This window comes from Budorcas taxicolor, chromosome 10, assembly GCF_023091745.1.
Source record: "Budorcas taxicolor isolate Tak-1 chromosome 10, Takin1.1, whole genome shotgun sequence".
Lineage (NCBI taxonomy): Eukaryota > Metazoa > Chordata > Mammalia > Artiodactyla > Bovidae > Budorcas > Budorcas taxicolor.
In genome coordinates this window covers 69,021,465-69,043,279 of record NC_068919.1, presented here as the reverse complement: position 1 = coordinate 69,043,279, position 21,815 = coordinate 69,021,465, and the positions used below count along the sequence as shown (strand labels likewise).

Sequence of the window (21,815 nt, the reverse complement as noted above, 5' to 3'; positions counted from 1 at the left end):
ATGAGAGAAGCAAAACAGCAAGAGGTATTCATGTAGTCATGTTACATTAAATTTCGCTAACATACAGTTCCATTAGAGTTTCCTTTCTTACTTACAGAATACCATTGTGTATACATTAGGATTTCAGTCCTCCAAAGTAGGCCTGTTTGCAAGAAATAGGAGATTAAAGAACTGATGTCTCTATAGAAAGAGAAATAACACGTCAATTGTGTTTATTTGTTGGGCTACATGATTTATGCTTTCTCATGTGAAGATGGAGTAGAGAAAAGAGGACACGTGACATTGTTTAGATAATCCCCAAAGAAAGTTGGAGTTCCTCCTTCAGGAAAAGGGTTGCCTTTCATTTAAAATATAAATGGTACTGACAGCTTATGGGTAAGAGAAAGATTTCTTATGTTCTAAGAAATGAATTCAAGACGCACTTAATTTAGTCTACATAGAAGGAGAATATTTAGCATTCTAAGGGAGAAAAGGGAAAGGAGGAAAAAGATTAAGGAAGAATCCCATAAAAACAAGGAATTTAGCTGCCCCTTCATGAAGCTTTATGTCCATATAGATGTGAAAAGGATCAATGCAATCTGAGTTTAAAATATACATTTAAAATTCTTTGTCAAAACATTTTAATTCTTCTCCATTCTCTTCCTTCTAATTAATTCTCTAGTCCACGTAGATGATTAAATCTAATAAAACAATAATGTTGGGCAAAAACTTTGAAAAAAATCTAACATGAAAAAGAAAATGTTATATAAAATAGATAAACAATAAGGACTGACTGTAATAACTTAAAATTGAAAAGAATCTGAAAAAGGATATATATATATATATATATATATATATATATATATATATATATAGCTCAATCACTTTGGTGTACACCTGAAACATTGTAACTCAACTATACTTCAATTTAAAAAAGAAGAAAATATATAGGATTTTCCTGGCAGCCCAGTGGTTAAGATTCCATGCTCTCAATGCAAGGGGCATGGGTTTGATCCCTGCTCTGGGAAGATCCCACATGCTACATGACCAAAAAGTGAAAGAAAAAAAAAAGTTGATACAGTTGCTAAATACTCTTTTACCCAGCTGTTCTTCTACTGCAAAAATAGGTGGCAAAAATGACAATTCAAGTTCTGCTTGTATAATTTCACAAGGACCCAAATTGGTATATATGATTATCATTAATAAATATCAAAAAAACTTTTATATATTAAACTATATATGACCTTATGCTAGGTGTTATATTCATTTTTCTTTAAAATCACCATCACTGTTTCACAGGAAGTTACATTCCAAAAGAGAAAATCCAGATGTGAATGCATACCAAGAAAAAAAGAGAAGCAGCTAAAAATAAAAGCAGTTTATTGACTGTCCTTCAGAAGAGAAAAATCACAACACACACACACACTTTCTCATCACTGATTAGTGCTACTGCAATAAACTTGCAGTAAAAGTGAAGATATAACAATGTATCTCCTAGAAATCTATTACGGACAACTTATACCACATTTAGCACTCAGAGGATGGGAACCACATCCTTTCATCAAGTAAGCCCTTCTGCAGATAGTTTCCCTGTCTAAACTAAATCTTCCAATGCAGTTACAGAATGAGGCTCTCAGTTCATTGTGAATTGTCCCTCTTTTTATTGGGAAGCTTGAAGTCCCTGAAATTTGATATAAGTTCATCTTACAACCAAGAGCTTTGTTCACAACAATTAATGGCAAAAGGGTCTTAGGTTGATGCCAAGAGCCAGATTATTACCTCTCAAAAAAATTATCCTCCCAAAGGAGAAAGATTCTTATGAAAAGGGGAGGATTTCAAAACTGCTTTAGAACTGTACCTCTGGGTGTTATTTCTCAAGCATCATAAAGCATTTGTATTCAGCTGTTTTTTGATCCAAGTAAAACACTTCTGAAGATAAGTGAGGTTTGTTTCCTGAGTTAAAGGATATCTTTAAGTGACAGGCACAGGACAATAAAAGGCCTTTTTTCAGGAGAATATAAACTGGAACAAGGACAAACAAATTTCAAGACTGTTGAGAGACTGAGAAACCTAACAGGACGCCTCACATTTAACACATTCTCAACGGACTTCAGACTTCCTGGCTGTTTCTGAACTATTTCCCATGAAGCAAGGCATCATATATCACTGTCAAAACACACGCTAGCTGATACTTTCCACAGCACTCGGACAAGCCCTCAGCAACTTAGTACAGTGGAAACAGGGGCTGTGGAAGAGAACGCAGTTTTAACTTGTGGGAATGATCTCACCATTGCCAGTTGCGCGTGTGCATTCATCCCCTGTTCCATTCAAGAAATATCTGAGGCCTGCCTCTTCACTGGGCCCAACTAACCATCAGAACCCACTGGGCCCTTCCACCAGCTGTTGACTTGCTGGTGGGTATGGAGTGGGACTTATGTGTCTTGGTTTGTAAGCAGTCCAGAGCCAGATCTGGAATCACTCCAGTGTTTTCACGATATCATTGATGAGAGGAGACTTGCAGAGGGAAACCATCTTTCTTCTCCAGATTCTTGAGCCACCCCTTCACAGCAATAGCCTATTTTGTTTCTTTCTTCTTACTGAGGTCATTCTAGGTGAGGGCCAATGGTGGAAAGATTGATAGTAGAGAGGGGAGAGAGAAGGAAGGGAAGATTTTAAGAAATGGTCTGTCTACCTCTCACTCACCATTTTACTGCTGCTCCTATTCCAGCTTCTAGTAACGGAAAGGTATTTATAACAGACTAACCCTCCTGACAGTAACAATTGCAAACTCTGGACAAAATATAAAAGCCAGTCATTTGAAGGCACTGGGGAGGAACCCAAAGCAGGCAGGGACAAGAAATATTACTACCTTGAAAAAAGGAAAACACACTTGTTGAGATCCACATTTATCTGACGTATATTCCAATGCCTATGGGCATGAAGGATGCACTCAAGTAAAGGGGCAGTTTTGCTGGTCTTGGGCAGTCAGGATCAACGTTCAGGGGTCTCAGAAAGGGGGACTTATTGTCCATGGGAAGTCCACAAAGAAGAGAGCCAGAGATGGGGAGGAGGGCAATATTTTCTTACAAACTCTCAAGTCCTTAGCTGACTCCTGCACTACACATGTGCTAGGTGAAAATCCAAGGAACCAGTGGAAAGCAACAGCTGGAAGTCTGAAAGAGCTGAGTCGAGATGTCAACAGTTGCCTGATACTGGAAAGACAGAGTCCCTCCAACTGAGAGGAGCCCGGTAAACAATTTGAACATTCCATTGAAATCCTGGAAGGGCCATAACTTAGGAATAAGAAACATAGCCAAAGGCTAAGAAGGCTAAGAACTATGCTTATTGATGCTGACCCTACCAAGATTCAAATCTATTCTTATAAACTCCTGCCTCAATTACCTAAGACTATTCAAACCTAAAGGATCTCATATTCAATGCCATTTTTTTTTAAGAACATGGGCTAATTCTACTTGCATCAGTCCTTGCAATGTTCACATTGCTAATTAATAAAACTAATGGAAAAGGTTACTGATTTAAGACCTCAGAAAAAACAATAAAAAGAATTATGATTCTTAGATTCTCAATCAATTCAGTTCAGTCGCTCAGTCATGTCCGACTCTTTGTGACCCCACGACTTGCAGCACGCCAGGCCTCCCTGTTCATCACTAACTCCCAGAGTTTACCCAGACTCATGTCCATTGAGTCGGTGATGCCATCCAGCCATCTCATCCTCTGTCATCCCCTTCTCCTCCTGCTCCCAATCCCTCCCAGCATCAGGGTCTTTTCCAACAAGTCAACTCTTTGCATGAGGTAGCTAAAGTATTAGAGTTTCAGCTTTAGCATCAGTCCTTCCAGTGAACACCCAGAACAAATCTCCTCTAGGATGGACTGGTTGGATCTCCTTGCAGTCCAAGGGACTCTCAAGAATCTTCTCCAACACCACAGTTCAAAAGCATCAATTCTTTGGTGTTCAGCTTTCTTCACAGTCCAACTCTCACATTCATAACGTGACCACTGGAAAAACCATAGCCTTGACTAGACGGACCTTTGTTGACAAAGTAATGTCTCTGCTTTTTAATATGCTATCTAGGTTGGTCATAAGTTTCCCTCCAAGGAGTAAGCATCTTTTAATTAATGCTGCAATCACCATCTGCAGTGATTTTGGAGCCCCCCAAAATAAAGTCTGACACTGTTTCCACTGTTTCCCCATCTATTTCCTGTGAAGTGATGGGACCAGATGCCATGATCTTAGTTTTCTGAATGTTGAGCTTTAAGTCAACTTTTTCACTCTCCTCTTTCACTTTCATCAAGAGGCTTTTTTAGTTCCTCTTCACTTTCTGCCATAAGGGTGGTGTCATCTGCATATCTGAGGTTGTGGATATTTTCCCGGCAGTCTTGAATCTAGCTTGTGCTTCTTCCAGCTCAGCATTTCTCATGATGTACTCTGCATATAAGTTAAATAAGAAAGCCTTCTTCAGCGATCAACGCAAATAAATAGAAGAAAACAATAGAATGGCAAAGACTAGAGGTCTCTTCAAGAAAATTAGATACCAAGGGAACATTTCATGCAAAGATGGGCTCGGTAAAGGACAGAAATGGTATGGACCTAACAGAAGCAGATGTTAAGAAGACGTGGCAAGAATACACAGAAGAACTGTACAAAAAAGATCTTCACGACCCAGATAACCATGATGGTATGATCACTCACCTAGAGCCAGACATCCTGGAATGTGAAGTCAAGTGGGCCTTAGAAAGCATCACTATGAACAAAGCTAGTGGAGGTCATGGAATTCCAGTTGAGCTCTTTCAAATCCTGAAAGATGATGCTGTGAAAGTGCTGCACTCAATATGCCAGCAAATTTGGAAAACTCAGCAGTGGCTACAGGACTGGAAAAGGTCAGTTTTCATTCCAATCCCAAAGAAAAGCAATGCCAAAGAATGTTCAAACTACCACACAATTGCACTCATCTCACATGCTAGTAAAGTAATGCTCAAAATACTCCAAGCCAGGCTTCAGCAACACATGAACTGTGAACTTCCAGAAGTTGAAGCTGGTTTTAGAAAAAGCAGAGGAACCGTAGACCAAGTTGCCAACATCCGCTGGATCATCAAAAATGCAAGAGAGTTCCAGAAAAATATCTATGTCTGCTTTATTGACTATGCCAAAGGCTCTGACTGTGTGGATCACAATAAACTGTGGAAAATTCTGAAAGAGATGGGAATACCAGACCACCTGACCTGCCTCTTGAGAAACCTATATGCAGGTCAGGAAGCAACAGTTAGAACTGGACATGGAACAACAGACTAGTTCCAAATAGGATAAGGAATACGTCAAGGCTGTATATTGTCACCCTGCTTATTTAACTTATATGCAGAGTATATCATGGGAAGTGCTGGGCTGGAAGAAGCACAAGCTGGAATCAAGACTGCTGGGAGAAATATCAATAACCTCAGATATGCAGATGACACGACTCTTATGGCAGAAAGTGAAGAAGTAAAAAGCCTCTTGATGAGAGTGAAGGAGAGTGAAAAAACTGGCTTAAAGCTCAACATCCAGGAAACTAAGATCATGGGATCTGGACCCATCAATTCATGAGAAATAGATGGGGAAACAGTGGAAACAGTGTCAGACTTTATGTTTTTGGGTTCCGAAATCACTGCAGATGTTGATTGCACCCATGAAATTAAAAGATGCTTACTCCTTGGAAGGAAAGTTATGACCAACCTAGATAGCATATTTTAAAGCAGAGACATTACTTTGTCAACAAAGGTCCGTCTAGTCAAGGCTATGGTTTTTCCAGTAGTCATGTATGGATGTGAAAGTTGGACTGTGAAGAAAGCTGAGCACCAAAGAACTGATGCTTTTGAACTGTGTTGTTGGAGAAGACTCTTGAGAGTCCCTTGGACTGCAAGAAGATCCAACCAGTCCATTGTAAAGGAGATCAGTCCTGGGTATTCACTGGAAGGACTGATGTTGAAGCTGAAGCTCCAATACTTTGGCCACCTCATGTGAAGAGTTGACTCATTTAAAAGACCCTAATGCTGGGAAGGATTGGGAGCAGGAGAAGGGGACGACAGAGGATGAGAATGCTGATAGGATCACCAACTCGATGGACATGGGTTTGGGTAGACTCTGGGTGTTGGTGATGGACAGGGAGGCCTGACGTGCTGTGCTTCATGTGGTCGCAGAGAGTCGGACACGACTGAGCGACTGAACTGAAGATGTTAATGATTCACTAAAAAAGCTATTCAATATTGAAAAATACCTGTCAGTTAAGATAGACACTCATAAGACAATACATGCTCCCAGAAACCAATGAATGCCCTTTCTAACTCACATTCTAAACAAGAAGCTTTTATTGCCACAACCATGAGTTCCACCAAATTGACAAGCCCCCTCCAACCAAATTTGGAAGGAAAACTGGCTCAATTTTAGACTCACTATAATTGATTCATAACAATCAACCCGAACTTCAGAAAAACAATACTGTCAATAACAGGGATACTCTCTCCATGAAGATGGGTTCTGAGAATCTCCTGACAGCTGCTCAGAAGTACCACAATCCATCCAGTGGATGCTAATTAAATTTCCTGTAATTTTTGCATCAGGAACAAATCAATTTGCACAGTAGATTCATAATGGAAACTTATTCAAAATTTGACTAGGAGGTGGTAAAATTGTGTCTTACCTCTGCTAACATAACCCAGGTAAACATGAGAGGGGTGAGCCAAAATACAGAAACTCCTTCTCAAGGCCCTTTGCATGTGTGTGTGTTAGTCACTCAGTCGTGTCTGACTCTTTGCGACCCATGGACTGTAGCCTGCCAGACTCCTCTGTCCATGGAATTCTCCAGGCAAGAATGCTATTTCTTACTCCAGAGGATCTTCCCGACCCAGGGATCAAACCTGGGTCTCCTGCATTGCAGGCAGATTCTTTACTGAGTCACCAGGAAATACAACTACCCAGGTTTCTAGGCTATAAATACATACTATCAGTAGCCTGTAAGTTTTCAGGATGGAAAAAACCCATTCCTTGATGAGAAGCTGCAGATGTTACAGTTGCTAGACTTTGTATTCTGAGCACAGGGAATTCCTACTTTCCTACCCAGTCATCTTGGAACTCTGTTACTGAACATTGCCAAATCCACATGCCCAATGCACAGTAAGGCCACACAATACTAAAACATTAGAGTCTGGAAGAGAGAAAGGTTTATTAGAGGGCCATGCAAGCAGATGGGAGGCTCATTCCCTATGGACCCCAAAGTTACTGAAAGCTTTCATCAAACCCCTTTTAAAACCAAAAGGTAAGGGAGGGACGTGGTGAGTTGTTGCAAATGTCCTGGTGTCAGATCCTTTGTTCTTGAAGTTGGATCATGGTCAGATAACGATGTTCCTGTAAATCTCTACCGAAGGAATGTTATTCTCTGTCATGACAAGAAAGGACAAGGTCCCAAGGTACAACTTTCACCCTCCAAGGAACCAGTCCTGGCTAAGAGGAGGCGTTGGCAGCTCCTTCAGGGCCAGGTCTCCAGATTCTGTCCATCTGTCATCTCTGAGGGAGCCAGGCGCCCAGGACCCAATTGGCACTCAGGCTCCTCAGGCTGCCCATGTGGTGGAGATGGGTCCCTAAGCTGCATCCCGAACGGCCACTGCTATTATTAGGTCGCAGAGACCAGGATGGCGGAGAGGCTCACTAGTGCCTCAAGGCCTGGGCCAAGGCTAGTGGGTGGCCTCTAAAGCCCTGCAAGACACAGCCCCTAGTCTGCTCTCTGGGGCTCCCAGCTCACCCACTGTCCCAGTGCGGGGTGAACTGGAGGGCCTTCAGGAGAAGGCTGGGATCCACTCTTACCTCACTCTCCACCTCCCGACTACCACTCCACCATTGTCTGACCATCTAACTCTTGCTGCTTGATAGTTGGTTGCTTCTGGGCGGTCCCACTCTGTGCTGTCCAATGGCTGAGCAGCACCACTAACGGTTGCTCATTGACAACTGGTTGCCAGCGGATGGGGCCCAGAGGCACCAACCAATGGTTGAGCAGGACCCACTGCCTGGTAACAGAACTCTGCAGGATTCCTCTCCTTACATAAAAACTGTACTCTCTATGCAGGAAAGGTAGAAAGAATAAATGAGACACTGAAACTAAACTGTCTTAATCAGGGGTTAGCAAACCAAAGCCCATGGGACAAATCTGGCCTACAGACTGTTTTCAGATGGCCCACAAGCTGAAAAAAATGTTTCCTACATATTTTAAACATCTGCTTTAAACAAAAAAAAAAAGGAGAAAGAAGAGAATATGAAGTATATGACAGAGATCATATTTGGCCTATATAAAGTTTTACTATCTGGCCCTTTACTGAAAAAACTTGCTGACTCTACTTTTAAATAAGTAGCAGTTCTTAATCTGCCTTAGCATAATGTATCATCACTACTGTTAATGGCCGCATGATCCCTTCCTCAGAGCTCATCCAGATTTTTTGCATAGGACATCATTACAGGATGTCCCATGTGATTGGTAATAATGCCTCTAATCACTATTTTGTTGCACGCAGATCTAGCTGAAAACTGTGAGAAGTCAATCTAGTATACTGTCTTATCCTCAACATGCACAAGCCACCTTTCTAAAAGAGACATCGTCCCCACCTTTTATGCCTCCTAGCTCAGTGACCAGGTTCACTGGAAAAGATACCAGTGTGTATTACATTGCAAAAATGGCCACAAATTCTTCCGATCCCATTTGCCTGCTCCTCAGCATATGCCTGTAGTGCTCTCCATGAGGAGATGGGAGTCTACTCCTCTATTCTTCGAGTCTGGCCTTGGACATGACTTGCTCTGGCCAACAAAAGCATTGTTAACAACATGACACAAGCAGAGGCTTGAAATCTGCTTGCACATTGGAGCTTACCCTCTCTTGCTGCTCTTAGGAACTTTCAACCAATCTCATGTGAATGAGCTAGATGTTCTCTTCCCTGGTAGCTCAGCTGGTAAATAATACACCTGCAATCCAGGAGACCCCGGTTTGATTCCTGGGTCAGTAAGATCCGCGAGATGATGGGCCCAGTGACCTCCACTGTCCTGCAACTGCCAGACCTGTGAATGAGACCATCAGCTATCAGTGGACTATAAACGCATGTGTCGTAAGGCCAGACAACACCATGAGGAAAAGAACATAGCAAAGCTATCCCAGCCGATCCCAGCCAAACAGCTCATCCACAGAATCATGAATAAATAAATGGTTGTTTTAAGCCATCTGGTTTTGGAAGCATCTTGATTTGTAGAAAATGTTAAGTGATATAGATGCAAAAGTGTTTGAAATTATTAAAAGGAGCCATTTCAGGTCCTCTTGACAGCAGCTACAACAGTCCATCCAGGGTGCAATATGTCACGATGAAAATAAACTTCAAACCCAGACCAATGCACATTCACTCCCATGACTGACTGCAAGTTGATGCTAACCAAAGAAGCCTCCAGAAGCAGATGGCCTCGAGGCACAAACAGGTTACTGGAGACCTTCTGATCAAGCAGACAACTTGAGAAGTATAAACTCCACTCAAAACAATGAAACAAAACTAGAATTTTGTTATAGCCAATCAAACCGACTGCCCGCCTCGTAAGATTGTTAACGTGTCACTACGGACTACTGCTTTCCTTCTCTGTTTCCTATGACTCTACTTTTCTTTATTTCCCCTTCGCTTATCTGAAGCAAAATATTACTCACCTTGTTTTTTCCTTATTGCTATTCTTATAATTGAACTATAGTTGATTTACAGCGTTAATTTCTGCTATACAGCAAAGTGATTCAATTTTACATGTATATATACATTCTTTTTCATATTTTTTTCCATTGTGGTTTATCATAGGATATTGAATACAATTCCCCGTCCTCACTGTGTTTTTAAGAATGAGTCAGACCATGGCCTCTTCTACCAACCTAATGTTTGCTGGACCTGTTACCATTTACAACTCCAGGGGTCACTAGAACCATGGGAATACCTCTGCTTAACACTAGCAAGCAGCCTGTCAAGAACAGGATCCGAACATCTCTATACTTCAGAACATACACACAATTATCTCCCAACCCAGACATTCAGGCTGGTTATTATAATTATACAGAATTATAAACAGCCAATGTTTTATCCAGAGAGAAAAATCACCCCCAATCACCTTTTAAAATACTCCTGTCTATGGTACTTTCGTAACCATGCAAGTATTAAAAAATACAATCAAGGGAAATAAAAATACTTACAAGGCTTACCAAGAAATCCCATTAAACTATCCCAATGGTAGAAATACCTCCTCACTTGATACTTATTTCTAAGGTAACACCTTGTAGAAAATAGAAAAGAAAAATATATCTTTGTTCAGGAAAAGCAGGTTATAACGAGTTGATTGATATAGTTATCATTGTATGTCATGATGATTCACTGAAAAAGACATACACTTTCAACTCTTTACATATAAATCATATCAATCATGCAGCACCAGGCCTGTTCTTTATCTGTGACCTCTATGCATACCAAGAGCTATTTCTGGGATTTCTTACCCGCTCCTTTCAAGATTTTAAATCCTGTTCAGTCTCACCATCTGGGTCTCTTCAGAGGTCTCATAGAAGTGACCTCCCAGAAGTTGGAGGAGTCTATTGATTTGTTTGAGGGTTTTTACCTAGGTTAGGGCTCTCTGAATTTAAGATGGATCAGTAATATATCCCTTACTAGGGCTGAAATTATTCAATAAGACCATTCACACTAAAAAAAAACACACAAAAAACAGAAAAAGAACTTTGTTTGCTTTCTTAGTAATTAATGAACCATCAACATAGCTTTATAATATTTATTGGTCTCACCAGGGGACATCTGCACTCTAGCTAATATTTCCTATTGTTTCTAGGTAAACACTTCAGTACAAGAAGAAATAATATCTTTAGAAAGTACAGACAAGGGCTGATTACTCTCAAAGGCTTGACAGTCTTGAGACCTGGAATCTATTTTCCTGACATGGGCTAGGTCAAGTAAAAAAACTGACTTCCTGAAATTTTCTGAACTGTAATGATGAGCTTTCTCATTATAAAATTCCTTTTTCTCCAGTGCATTCTTAAGAGAGTTTTAAAAACTACTGAACAACTGATGGTAGGTGAGCAAATGGTGATTCTACACAGGTAGAGACAGAATTCTTTGATTAACCTTTATTTTCCAGGAGAGGCAGATGACCAAACGGAGAGAATGATGAGTCCTGAGATGGTTGCCTAGCCTGGGCCATAAGTAACTACACCACACTGTATGTCCAACAGCCTCATAGTTAATTTATGTTAAATATATACATAGATGATGTACAGTAGAAAAGAATTTTTTAGTGAGTTTCTTCTTAGCAACACCATAGAAATACCAAGGATTTTATTCATTACTGATCAAGTTACTCATCTATATGGGAATGATACCCTCAGGCCATTTTTAAAAGCTGTTTCAAAAAATGTTTCAACTACAGAATTACTCTTGGATTAAGGGGAGTAACCCACCACCAACTAAGAAGTACCATTTTATTTTTCAGAAAAATTTTGTTTTTAATAGAAAAACTATAAAACTGATTTAAATATATGTTTAATATTTTAAAATAAAAATTAAGAGACCAGAAATATGCAAGTGATCAGAAATATACTGATCTAATCATCTTTTGAAACTAAAAACATTTATACAAGATTCTGTTAAAATATACAAAAAGCAAACTGATTTTAGGATTTAAACCAAAGAAACATTTTAAATACCTGTTACCCTGGCATGTAAGCCCAACAACAGTCTTGATCTTGATAAAGTCTACTTATTAACAACATGTCTTATAAGTGGTTCATTCCAGAAGTTGGAAACTATAAAATCAAATATAAGATAAAAAATTTAAAGTCCATAACATCAAAGTAATTTACTTTTACATACATAATTTTATTCTAAAAAACTGAAGGTGGTTGGCAGAAGAATATATATAGAAGCAAACTTGGCCAGAGATAATCCTATAAACAAACAAAACACTGATGAAAAGATACCAAACTTTTTAAAGGAAAGCTCAAGGGAATTCCCTGGCAGTCCAGTGATTAGGACTCCACACTTCCACTACAAGGGGCACAATTTCCATTCTTGGTAGGGGAGCTAAGATCCTGCAAGCCACGTGATACAAAAACACACAAAGACACACCAAAAAGAAAAGGTAAAGCTCAAGTACATATGGAGTGGAATAAATCAAAGATTATACTTCTATTCTAAAACTAGAAAAGGCTAGATTTCTATGGTTAGGATGAAAAAACTACCAACACTTTTAAATAAAAAATGCTTTTGCTAAAAAGCAGTTCTAAGAGAGGAGTTTATACTGACATATGCTTACCTTAGGAAACAAAAAATCTCAAACAACCTAACCTTACACCAAAGGAACTAGAGAAAAAACAACAAACAAAACACAAAATGAATAGAAAGAAATCATAAAGATGAGAGCAGAAATAAATGATATATAGACTAGAAAACCAATAGAGAAGATCAATGAAGCAAAATGTTGGTTCTTTGAAAAGATAAAATTGATAAATCTTTGGACAGACCCATCAAGAAAAAGGAAGGAAGGAGTCCAAATCAATGAAATTAGAAACAAAAAAGAAATTATAACGAACATCACAGAAATACAAAAGGACCATAAGAAATTATTATAGGCAACTGTACCCCAATAAAATGGGCAACCTAGAAGAATCGGACAAATTCTTAGAAATGTACAATCTCCTAAAGTTGAACCAGGAAGAAATAGAAAATATGAACAGACCAATTACCAGTACTGAAATTGACTCAGTAATTTAAAAACTCCCAACAAACAGAAGTCCAGGACCAAAAGCCTGCTCCATTTTTTCCTGTCACAACTGTATTTTAGAATCCACAGTAAATACACTCATCCTTGATTCCAATCACTCAGCCTTTCTATTGCCTAGCCACTCCATTTCCCTTCTTGGAGATCAAGTTAGCTGTTTCTTGTCCAGCCTTCCAGAGATATTTAATGCATATATAAGCATTATGTAGGTGTGTGTGTATGTACATCCATATATTTGGGTTGATCCCCATCTCATTTTAAACAATGGTAGCCTAATTCACATACTATTTTTCAAGTGGCTTTTCACACTTTAACAATATATCTCAGATATGTGGTATATATAATATATACAATGCAATATTACTCTGCATAAAAAAGAATGAAACATTGCCATTTGCAGCCACGTGGACAGACCTAGGGAATATTATGCGTAATGAAATATGTCAGACAGAGAAAGGCATGCATGTGGAATTTTAAAAATAATAAAAATAAACATATATACAAAACAGAAACAAACTCTCAGCATAGAAAACAAACTTGTGATAACCAAAGGGGAAAGGGAAAGGAGGAGGGACAAATAACAGGTATTATTACATAGTATATAAAATAAATAAGCAACAAGGATTCACTGTATGGCAGTGGGAATTATATCCAATATACTGTAATAACCTATAATGGAATATAATCTGCACAAATACTGGATGACTATGATGTACACCTGAAAATAACAGAATATTATGAGTCAACTATACCTTCATTTTTCTATTCAACTATCATATTCATTTTTAAAAAAAACTGAAAAAAATCCAACAGATCTCAAAGATAATTCCATATCAACACACAAACATTTTAAAATTCTTTTTTGTGACACCTAGTATTCTGTGGTACTAACACTTCTTCAATTAATTCCTTATTGAGAGGCATTAGATTGGTACCAATTATTTGCTCTTATAAAAAATTTGGGATGAATAACACTGAGCAACCTAATTTTACAAGTAAGTACAGATAATTACATCTGTAGAGTAAATTTTTAGATATCAAAAGTTCTGCCCTTTCCACTACTCCATAGCTGCCTTAGGATTCTAAGAAATAACACAAGACTCACAATGATATCCATTTAAATTATTTTATTTAAAAATGTGACCCAAATACCCAAATTACGCTTTCCACTTCAATACAAAATTTAAAACTGTTTTTCAGAATATGTTGAAGGACCAAAACAGCCTGAGAGATGGCTTTATGCCCAAGGAAAATGACCTCAAAGCCAGCAGCACAAGTATTGTACTGGCTCTCACTTTGCATTCAGAAGGTATCTGCTCCTGAGGATTCCGTGTCTGCCTGGACAGTGCCAATGCTCAGAGACTGAGAGCAGTCTTCCAGGTTCACTGAGGGTAGTGTCACAGACATCTTGGCAGGTGATGTCTGAGAAGTGAAGAGTGGAACCGCTTTACCACCTGTAAAACGAGAAACTCATTCAGCTAAAGAAGTGTACCTGAGTACTCATATGCCTTGAAACTTTCCCAAATAATACTGGGGATCAAAATGAGAATTGCATTTGAGATAAATTCTTTTCTCAAGGTGCTCAGATCTTGTCAGAGAAATAAAATCACCCTTCTTTCCATACTCACTCCCAGACAATTAGAGACAATATTTTACAAGTATATGTTATGATCCGAATGTTTATGTCGCCCCAAAATTTCTATGTTGAAACTAGTGTGGTGGTATTAAAAAGTGCAACCTTTGGGAGGTGCTTAGCTCAAGAGAGTGAAGCCCTCATACAAGATTACTGCCTTTATGAAAGAGGCCCCAGAGAGCTTGCCACCCCCTTCCACCAAGTGAGGACACAGAACAAGGAAGAGGTGCCTCGATCTTGGGATGACCAGCCTCCAGAACTGTGAGAAATAAATTTCTGTTGTCTAAAAGCCACTCAGTCTACAGTATTTTGTTGCAGTAGCCTGAATGGACTAAGACAGGATACAAGTGCCCAAAGTCATGTTACAGATGATAAACAGTAGGTAAGACCAAGTAGGGAAGACAGTTTGAAATGAAGAAATCATTAATATGTTTAAAAAGAAAAAAAAAAAGGGTTGACTACATATGTATATCTATCTGTTGATAGCCTAATTCATTCCTCTAAGTTTAAAAAGCACACTGCCTAAGAATATAAAGAATGTCAACTTGGTACTGTTTTCAGTTCAGTTCAGTTCAGTTCAGTCACTCAGTCGTGTCCGACTATTTCTGACCCCATGAATCGCAACACGCCAGGCCTCCCTGTCCATCACCATCTCCCGGAGTTCACTCAGACTCAGGTCCATCGAGTCCGTGATGCCATCCAGCCATCTCATCCTCGGTCGTCCCCTTCTCCTCCTGCCCCCAATCCCTCCCAGGATCAGAGACCACAAAAACCTTCATTTCAAATTTCATGGATTTACCATCAGTTCAGTTCAGTTCAGTCGCTCAGTCGTGTCTGACTATTTGCGACCCCATGAATTGCAGCACGCCAGGCCTCCCTGTCCATCACCAATTCCTGGAGTTAACTCGAACTCACGTCCATTGAGTCGGTGATGCCATCCAGCCATCTCATCCTCGGTCGTCCCCTTCTCCTCCTGCCCCCAATCCCTCCCAGCATCAGAATCTTTTCCAATGAGTCAACTCTTTGCATGAGGTGGCCAAAGTACTGGAGTTTCAGCTTTAGCATCATTCCTTCCAAAGAACACCCAGGACTGATCTCCTTTAGAATGGACTGGTTGGATCTCCATATATACATAATAATAAGCATCTTAAAGGCAAATCATCTTAAATAATCTTACAGATATTTCTGAGTCAACAGTCATTGTAATTTAATAGTCTTTAAAATAGTTTCCACAGTAATAAAGTGAAATTTTCCATCAGACTTTTATAGGGACCACAGTAAAAGAAGTCAGTTTTGAAGATTTCAATGATGACTCAATTACAGCTGTCCAAGATGATCAAAATATTTGTAAAAGACAGATTCCTTTCATATTATATCTAACAATGATTATTTTAATATTATCATTCCTGTTTGTTAATTACATCAATTTCTTTATTTTTTTCATAAAAGAGGAAAGGGAAATAAGATTTGGTATCATTATATCAATATCACAAACTAATGCACCAGCATAATCCTCTAAGAAGAAAGCAATTCTTATGTCATTTTAAATAGAATAAGTATTTTAAATAGAAAAAGAATTCTTGAAATCCGGCTCTGTCAGGATATGATAAAAATTAAAATTAAGAAACAATAAGAACTTAAAATCTTCATAGTACATAAGCATTTAAATATTCTGACATTTTACAAAGTCATGATGTAGAATACTCAAGTAACCAAGAGTAGTATCCAAGACCAGAGTATACCTTGTCAATAAAGCAAAAACCAACACAGGGTACAACTAAGGCTTGAGAACAAAATTAATGGTCAACCTGTAAATTTAAACGCTATCTTTCCTCAATTAAGAAAAACTTTCATTCCTTCCATTACTCACATATCTGTCAAAAACTACAGTTACCAGACATTCTTCTTTTCTCTGTTATCCAATTTCACAAAACTGCTTTACATGTGCCTTTATTTTCTACTCTAAGCATTAGATTACTGATTAGATTGTTCAATGATGTAACAACAGCTGTAACTGTTTTTTTTGGGGGGGGGGGACCTTGAAGAAGTTCTCAAGACTCAATGTACATATTAAATTCAATTATTATAAAGTTATGTTAATTCTTGTAATTACTATCTTATATTTGTAAAGAAATTAAAATTTTGCAAAAATCTTTTCCACGTCATCTTATCTCATCCTGATAGTAATTCTGGAAGAAAGACAAGGAAAAGGTAACTGAGGCAGGGAGATATCAGAGTGGGCCTTTCCAAATGGATATGCTCACTAAGTAAATATCTATTAAAGTATATTGTATGTGTGGAGCTAAGAGGGTGTTAATTAAGAAGATACACAGGTGAGAAAGAAACAGTCCTCATCTTCAAGAAGCTTAAAATCTAGTAGTGGAAGTAAACATATAGAGGAATACTTGGTTTAAGTGAAGTGAAAGCAATAGTTGAGCTAGGACTTAAAAGATGTGGAAGGCAAAGAAGGAAATAATAAAATAAATGATAACAGAAATAGAGAAGGATAAAGAAAAGTGAATAAAGAGAAAACGGAGGAACACAAAAGGGAAATGTTAGATAAGGAGATCCAAAAGTGAAGAGTCACACAAGGTAAGAGATGGTTTTCAAGAAAGAGTCTAGTATAATTCATCTAATTCATACTTATCGCTTTCTGCCTGATACCAAATACATTAATTACCCACTTAAAATCATTATTTTTAAGGTGGTCGAGAGGAATTCCATTTTAGAAGTGGTATGTAATGGTAGGGGCACCTAAAGAGAGGAGCAGTGTCTCTCCTCCTTTGGACTCTCCTTTTTCTAACCAGGTTGCCTCTGTCTCCTCCCTCCCCCTTCTCTTTTCTACCCAACTCTGTGAATCTCTGTGTGTTCCAGATGGTGGAGGATACTTCAGTTCAGTTCAGTTCAGTCGCTCAGTTGTGTCCAACTCTTTGCGACCCCATGAATTGCAGCACGCCAGGCCTCCCTGTCCATCACCAACTCCCTGAGTTCACTCAGATTCACGTCCATCGAGTCAATGATGCCATCCAGCCATCTCATCCTCTGTCGTCCCCTTTTCCTCCTGCCCCCAATCCCTCCCAGCATCAGAGTCTTTTCCAATGAGTCAACTCTTTGCATGAGGTGGCCAAAGTACTGAAGTGTCAGCTTTAGCATCATTCCTTCCAAAGAAATCCCAGGGTTGATCTCCTTCAGAATGGACTGGTTGGAGAACACTTAGGGAACTGATTACTGGCTGGATCTGTCTCTCTCCTTTTGATTCCCCCCTTTATCCTCCTGGCCACCTCTGTCTCCTTCCTCCCTCTTCTCTTCTCTGTATAACTCTGTGAACATCTCTAAGCAGTCCAGACTGTGGAGCGCACATAAGGAAGTGATTAATGGCGAGCTTGTTCTCTCCTCTTTTGATTCCACCTCATCTCATTCGGGTCACCTCTAACTCCCTCCTCCCTCTTCTCTTCTCCATGTAACTCTGTGAACCTCTCTGGGTGTCCCTCACTGTGGAGAAACTTTTCATCTTTAACCTAGATGTTTTATCAATGATGCTGTATAGACGGAGAAGTCTTGAGACTACTGTAAAAATAAGACTGAAAACCAGAAGCAGGAGGCTTAAGTCCCAATCCTGAGAACATCAGAGTACTCCTGACTCCAGGGAACATTAATCGATAGAAGCTCATCAAACGCCTCCATACCTACATTGAAACCAAGCACCACCCAAGGGCCAACAAGTTCCACAGCAAGACATACCACACAAATTCTCCAGCAACACAGGAACACAGCCCTGAGCTTCAATATACAGGCAGCTCAAAGTTACTCCAAAACCACTGACATCTCGTAACTCATTACTGGACACTTCACTGCACTCCAGAGAGAAGAAATCCAGCTCCACCCACCAGAACACCGACACAAGCTTCCCTAACCAAGAAACCCTAACAAGCCACCGATACAACCCCACCCACAGCGAGGAAACTCCATAATAAAGAGAACTCCACAAACTACCAGAATACAGAAAGGCCACCCCAAATGCAGCAATATAAACAAGATGAAGAGACAGAGGAATACCCAGCAGGTAAAGGAATAGGATAAATGCCCACCAAACCAAACAAAAGAGGAAGAGATAGGGAATCTACCTGATAAAGAATTCCAAATAATGATAGTGAAAATGATCCAAAATCTTGAAATAAAAAGGCAATCACAGATAAATAGCCTGGAGACAAGGATTGAGAAGACGCAAGAAAGGTTTAACAAGGACCTAGAAGAAATAAAAGAGTCAATATATAATGAATAATGCAATAAATGAGATCAAAAACACTCTGGAGGCAACAAATAGTAGAATAATGAAGGCAGAAGATAGGATTAGTGAAGTAGAAGATAGAATGGTAGAAATAAATGAATCAGAGAGGAAAAAAGAAAAACGAATTAAAAGAAATGAGGACAATCTCAGAGACCTCCAGGACAATATGAAACACTCCAACATTTGAATAATAGGCATCCCAGAAGAAGAAGACAAAAAGAAAGACCATGAGAAAATACTTGAGGAGATAATAGTTGAAAACTTCCCTAAAATGGTGAAGGAAATAATCACCCAAGTCCAAGAAACCCAGAGAGTCCCAAACAGGGTAAACCCAAGGCAAAACACCCCAAAACACATATTAATCAAATTAACAAAGATCAAACACAAAGAACAAATATTAAAAGCAGCAAGGGAAAAACAACAAATAACACACAAGGGTATTCCCATAAGGATAACAGCTGATATTTCAATAGAAACTCTTCAGACAAGGAGGGAATGGCAACACATACTTAAAGTGATGAAAGAAAATAACCTACAGCCCAGATTACTGTACCCAGAAACGATCTCATTCAAATATGAAGAAGAAATCAAAAGCTTTACAGACAAGCAAAAGCTGAGAGAATTCAGAAGCACCAAACCAGCTATCCAACAAATGCTAAAGGATATTCTCTAGACAGGAAACACAAAAAGGGTGTATAAACTCGAACCCAAAACAATAAAGTAAATGCCAATGGGATCATCAGTTCAGTTCAGTTCAGTTGCTCAGTTGTGTCCAACTCCTTGCGACCCCATGAATCCCAGCACGCCAGGTCTCCCTGTCCATCACCAACTCCCAGAGTTCACTAAGATTCACGTCCATCGAGTCAATGATGCCATCCAGCCATCTCATCCCCGGTCGTCCCCTTCTCTTCCTGCCCCCAATCCCTCCCAGCATCAGAGTCTTTTCTAATGAGTCAACTCTTCGCATGAGGTGGCCAAAGTACTGGAGCTTCAGCTTTAGCATCATTCCTCCCAAAGAAATCCCAGGGCTGATCTCCTTCACAATGGACTGGTTGGATCTCCTTGCAGTCCAAGGGACTCTCAAGAGTATTCTCCAACCCCACAGTTCAAAAGCATCAATTCTTCGGCACTCAGCCTTCTTCACAGTCCAACTCTCACATCCATACATGACCACTGGAAAAACCATAGCCTTGACTAGATGGACCTTAGTCAGCAAAGGAATGTCTCTGCTTTTGAATATGCTATCTAGGTTGGTCATAACTTTTCTTCCAAGGAGTAAGCGTCTTTTAATTTCATGGCTGCAGTCACCGTCTGCAGTGATGTTGGAGCCCAAAAAAATAAAGTCTGCCACTGTTTCCACTGTTTCCCCATCTATTTCCCATGAAGTGATGGGACCGGATGCCATGATCTTTGTTTTCTGAATGTTGAGCTTTAAGCCAACTTTTCCACTCTCCTTTTTCACTTTCATCAAGAGGCGTTTTAGTTCCTCTTCACTTTCTGCCATAAGGGTGGTGTCATCTGCATAGCTGAGGTTATTGATATTTCTCCCGGCAATCTTGATTCCAGCTTGTGTTTCTTCCAGTCCACTTATCAATAATTACCTTAAACGTAAATGGGTTGAATGCCCCAACCAAAAGGCAAAGACTGGCTGAATGGATACAAAAATAAGACCCCTATATATGTTGTCTACAAGAGACCCACCTCAAAAACAAGGGACACATACAGACTGAAAGTGAAGGGCTGGAAAAAGATACTCCATGCAAACAGAGACCAAAAGAAAGCAGGAGTAGCAATACTCATATCAGATAAAATGCACCTTAAAACAAAGGCTGTGAAAAGAGACAAAGAAGGACACTACATAATGATCAAAGGATCAATCCAAGAAGAAGATATAACAATTATAAATATATTTATGCACCCAGCATAGGAGCACCACAATACATAAGACAAATGCTAACAAGTATGAAAGGAGAAATCAACAATAACACAATAATAGTGGGAGACTTTAACACTCCACTCACACCTATGGATAGATCAACTAAACAGAAAATTAACAAAGAAATACAAACTTTAAATGATATGATAGACCAGTTAGACTTAATTGATATCTATAGGACATTTCACCCCCAAACAATGAATTTCACCTTTTTCTCAAGCGCACACGGAACCTTCTCCAGGATAGATCACATCCTTGGCCATAAATCTAGCCTTGGTAAATTCAAAAAAATTGAAATCATTCTAAGCATCTTTTCTGACCATAATGCAATAAGATTAGATCTCAATTACAGGAGAAAAACTATTAAAAATTCCAACATATGGAGGCTGAACAACATGCTTCTGAATAACCAACAAATCACAGAAGAAATCAAAAAAGAAATCAAAATAGGCATAGAAACGAATGAAAATGAAAACATAACAACCCAAAACTTGTGGGACACTGCAAAAGCAGTGCTAAGGGGAAAGTTCATAGCAATACAGGCATACCTCAAGAAACAAGAAAAAAGTCAAATAAATAACCTAACTCTACACCTAAAGCAACTAGAAAAGGAAGAAATGGAGAACCCCACAGTTAGTAGAAGAAAAGAAATCTTAAAAATTAGGGCAGAAATAAATGCAAAAGAGAAAAAAGAGACCATAGAAAAAATCAACAAAGCCAAAAGCTGGTTCTTTAAAAGGATAAATAAAATTGACAAACCATTAGCCAGACTCATCAAGAAACAAAGGGAGAAAAATCAAATCAATAAAATTAGAAATGAAAATGAAGAGATCACAACAGACAACAGAGAAATACAAAGGATCATAAAAGACTACTATCAGCAATTATATGCCAATAAAATGGACAATGTGGAAAAAATGGACAAATTCTTAGAAAAATACAACTTTCCAAAACTGAACCAGAAAGAAACAGAATATCTTAACAGACCCAACACAAGCACAGAAATTGAAACTGTAATCAGAAATCTTCCAGCAAACAAATGCCCAGGTCCAGAAGGCTTCACAGCTGAATTCTACCAAAAATTTAGAGAAGAGCTAACACCCATCCTACTCAAACTCTTCCAGAAAATTGCAGAGGAAGGTAAATT

The 21,815-nt window shown here is 39.0% G+C and overlaps 1 protein-coding gene across 1 annotated transcript in view; it reads right to left on the bottom strand.

The window, feature by feature from the left end:
* Positions 1-14,113: 14,113 nt before the first annotated feature.
* Positions 14,114-21,815, bottom strand: part of KIAA0586 (KIAA0586 ortholog) — a 138,522-nt gene continuing 130,820 nt past the window's right edge. Inside the window, exon 31 of the mRNA XM_052646477.1 lies at positions 14,114-14,265. Within this exon, the coding sequence (XP_052502437.1) occupies positions 14,114-14,265 (152 nt within the window). The remainder of the gene's footprint in view (positions 14,266-21,815) is intronic.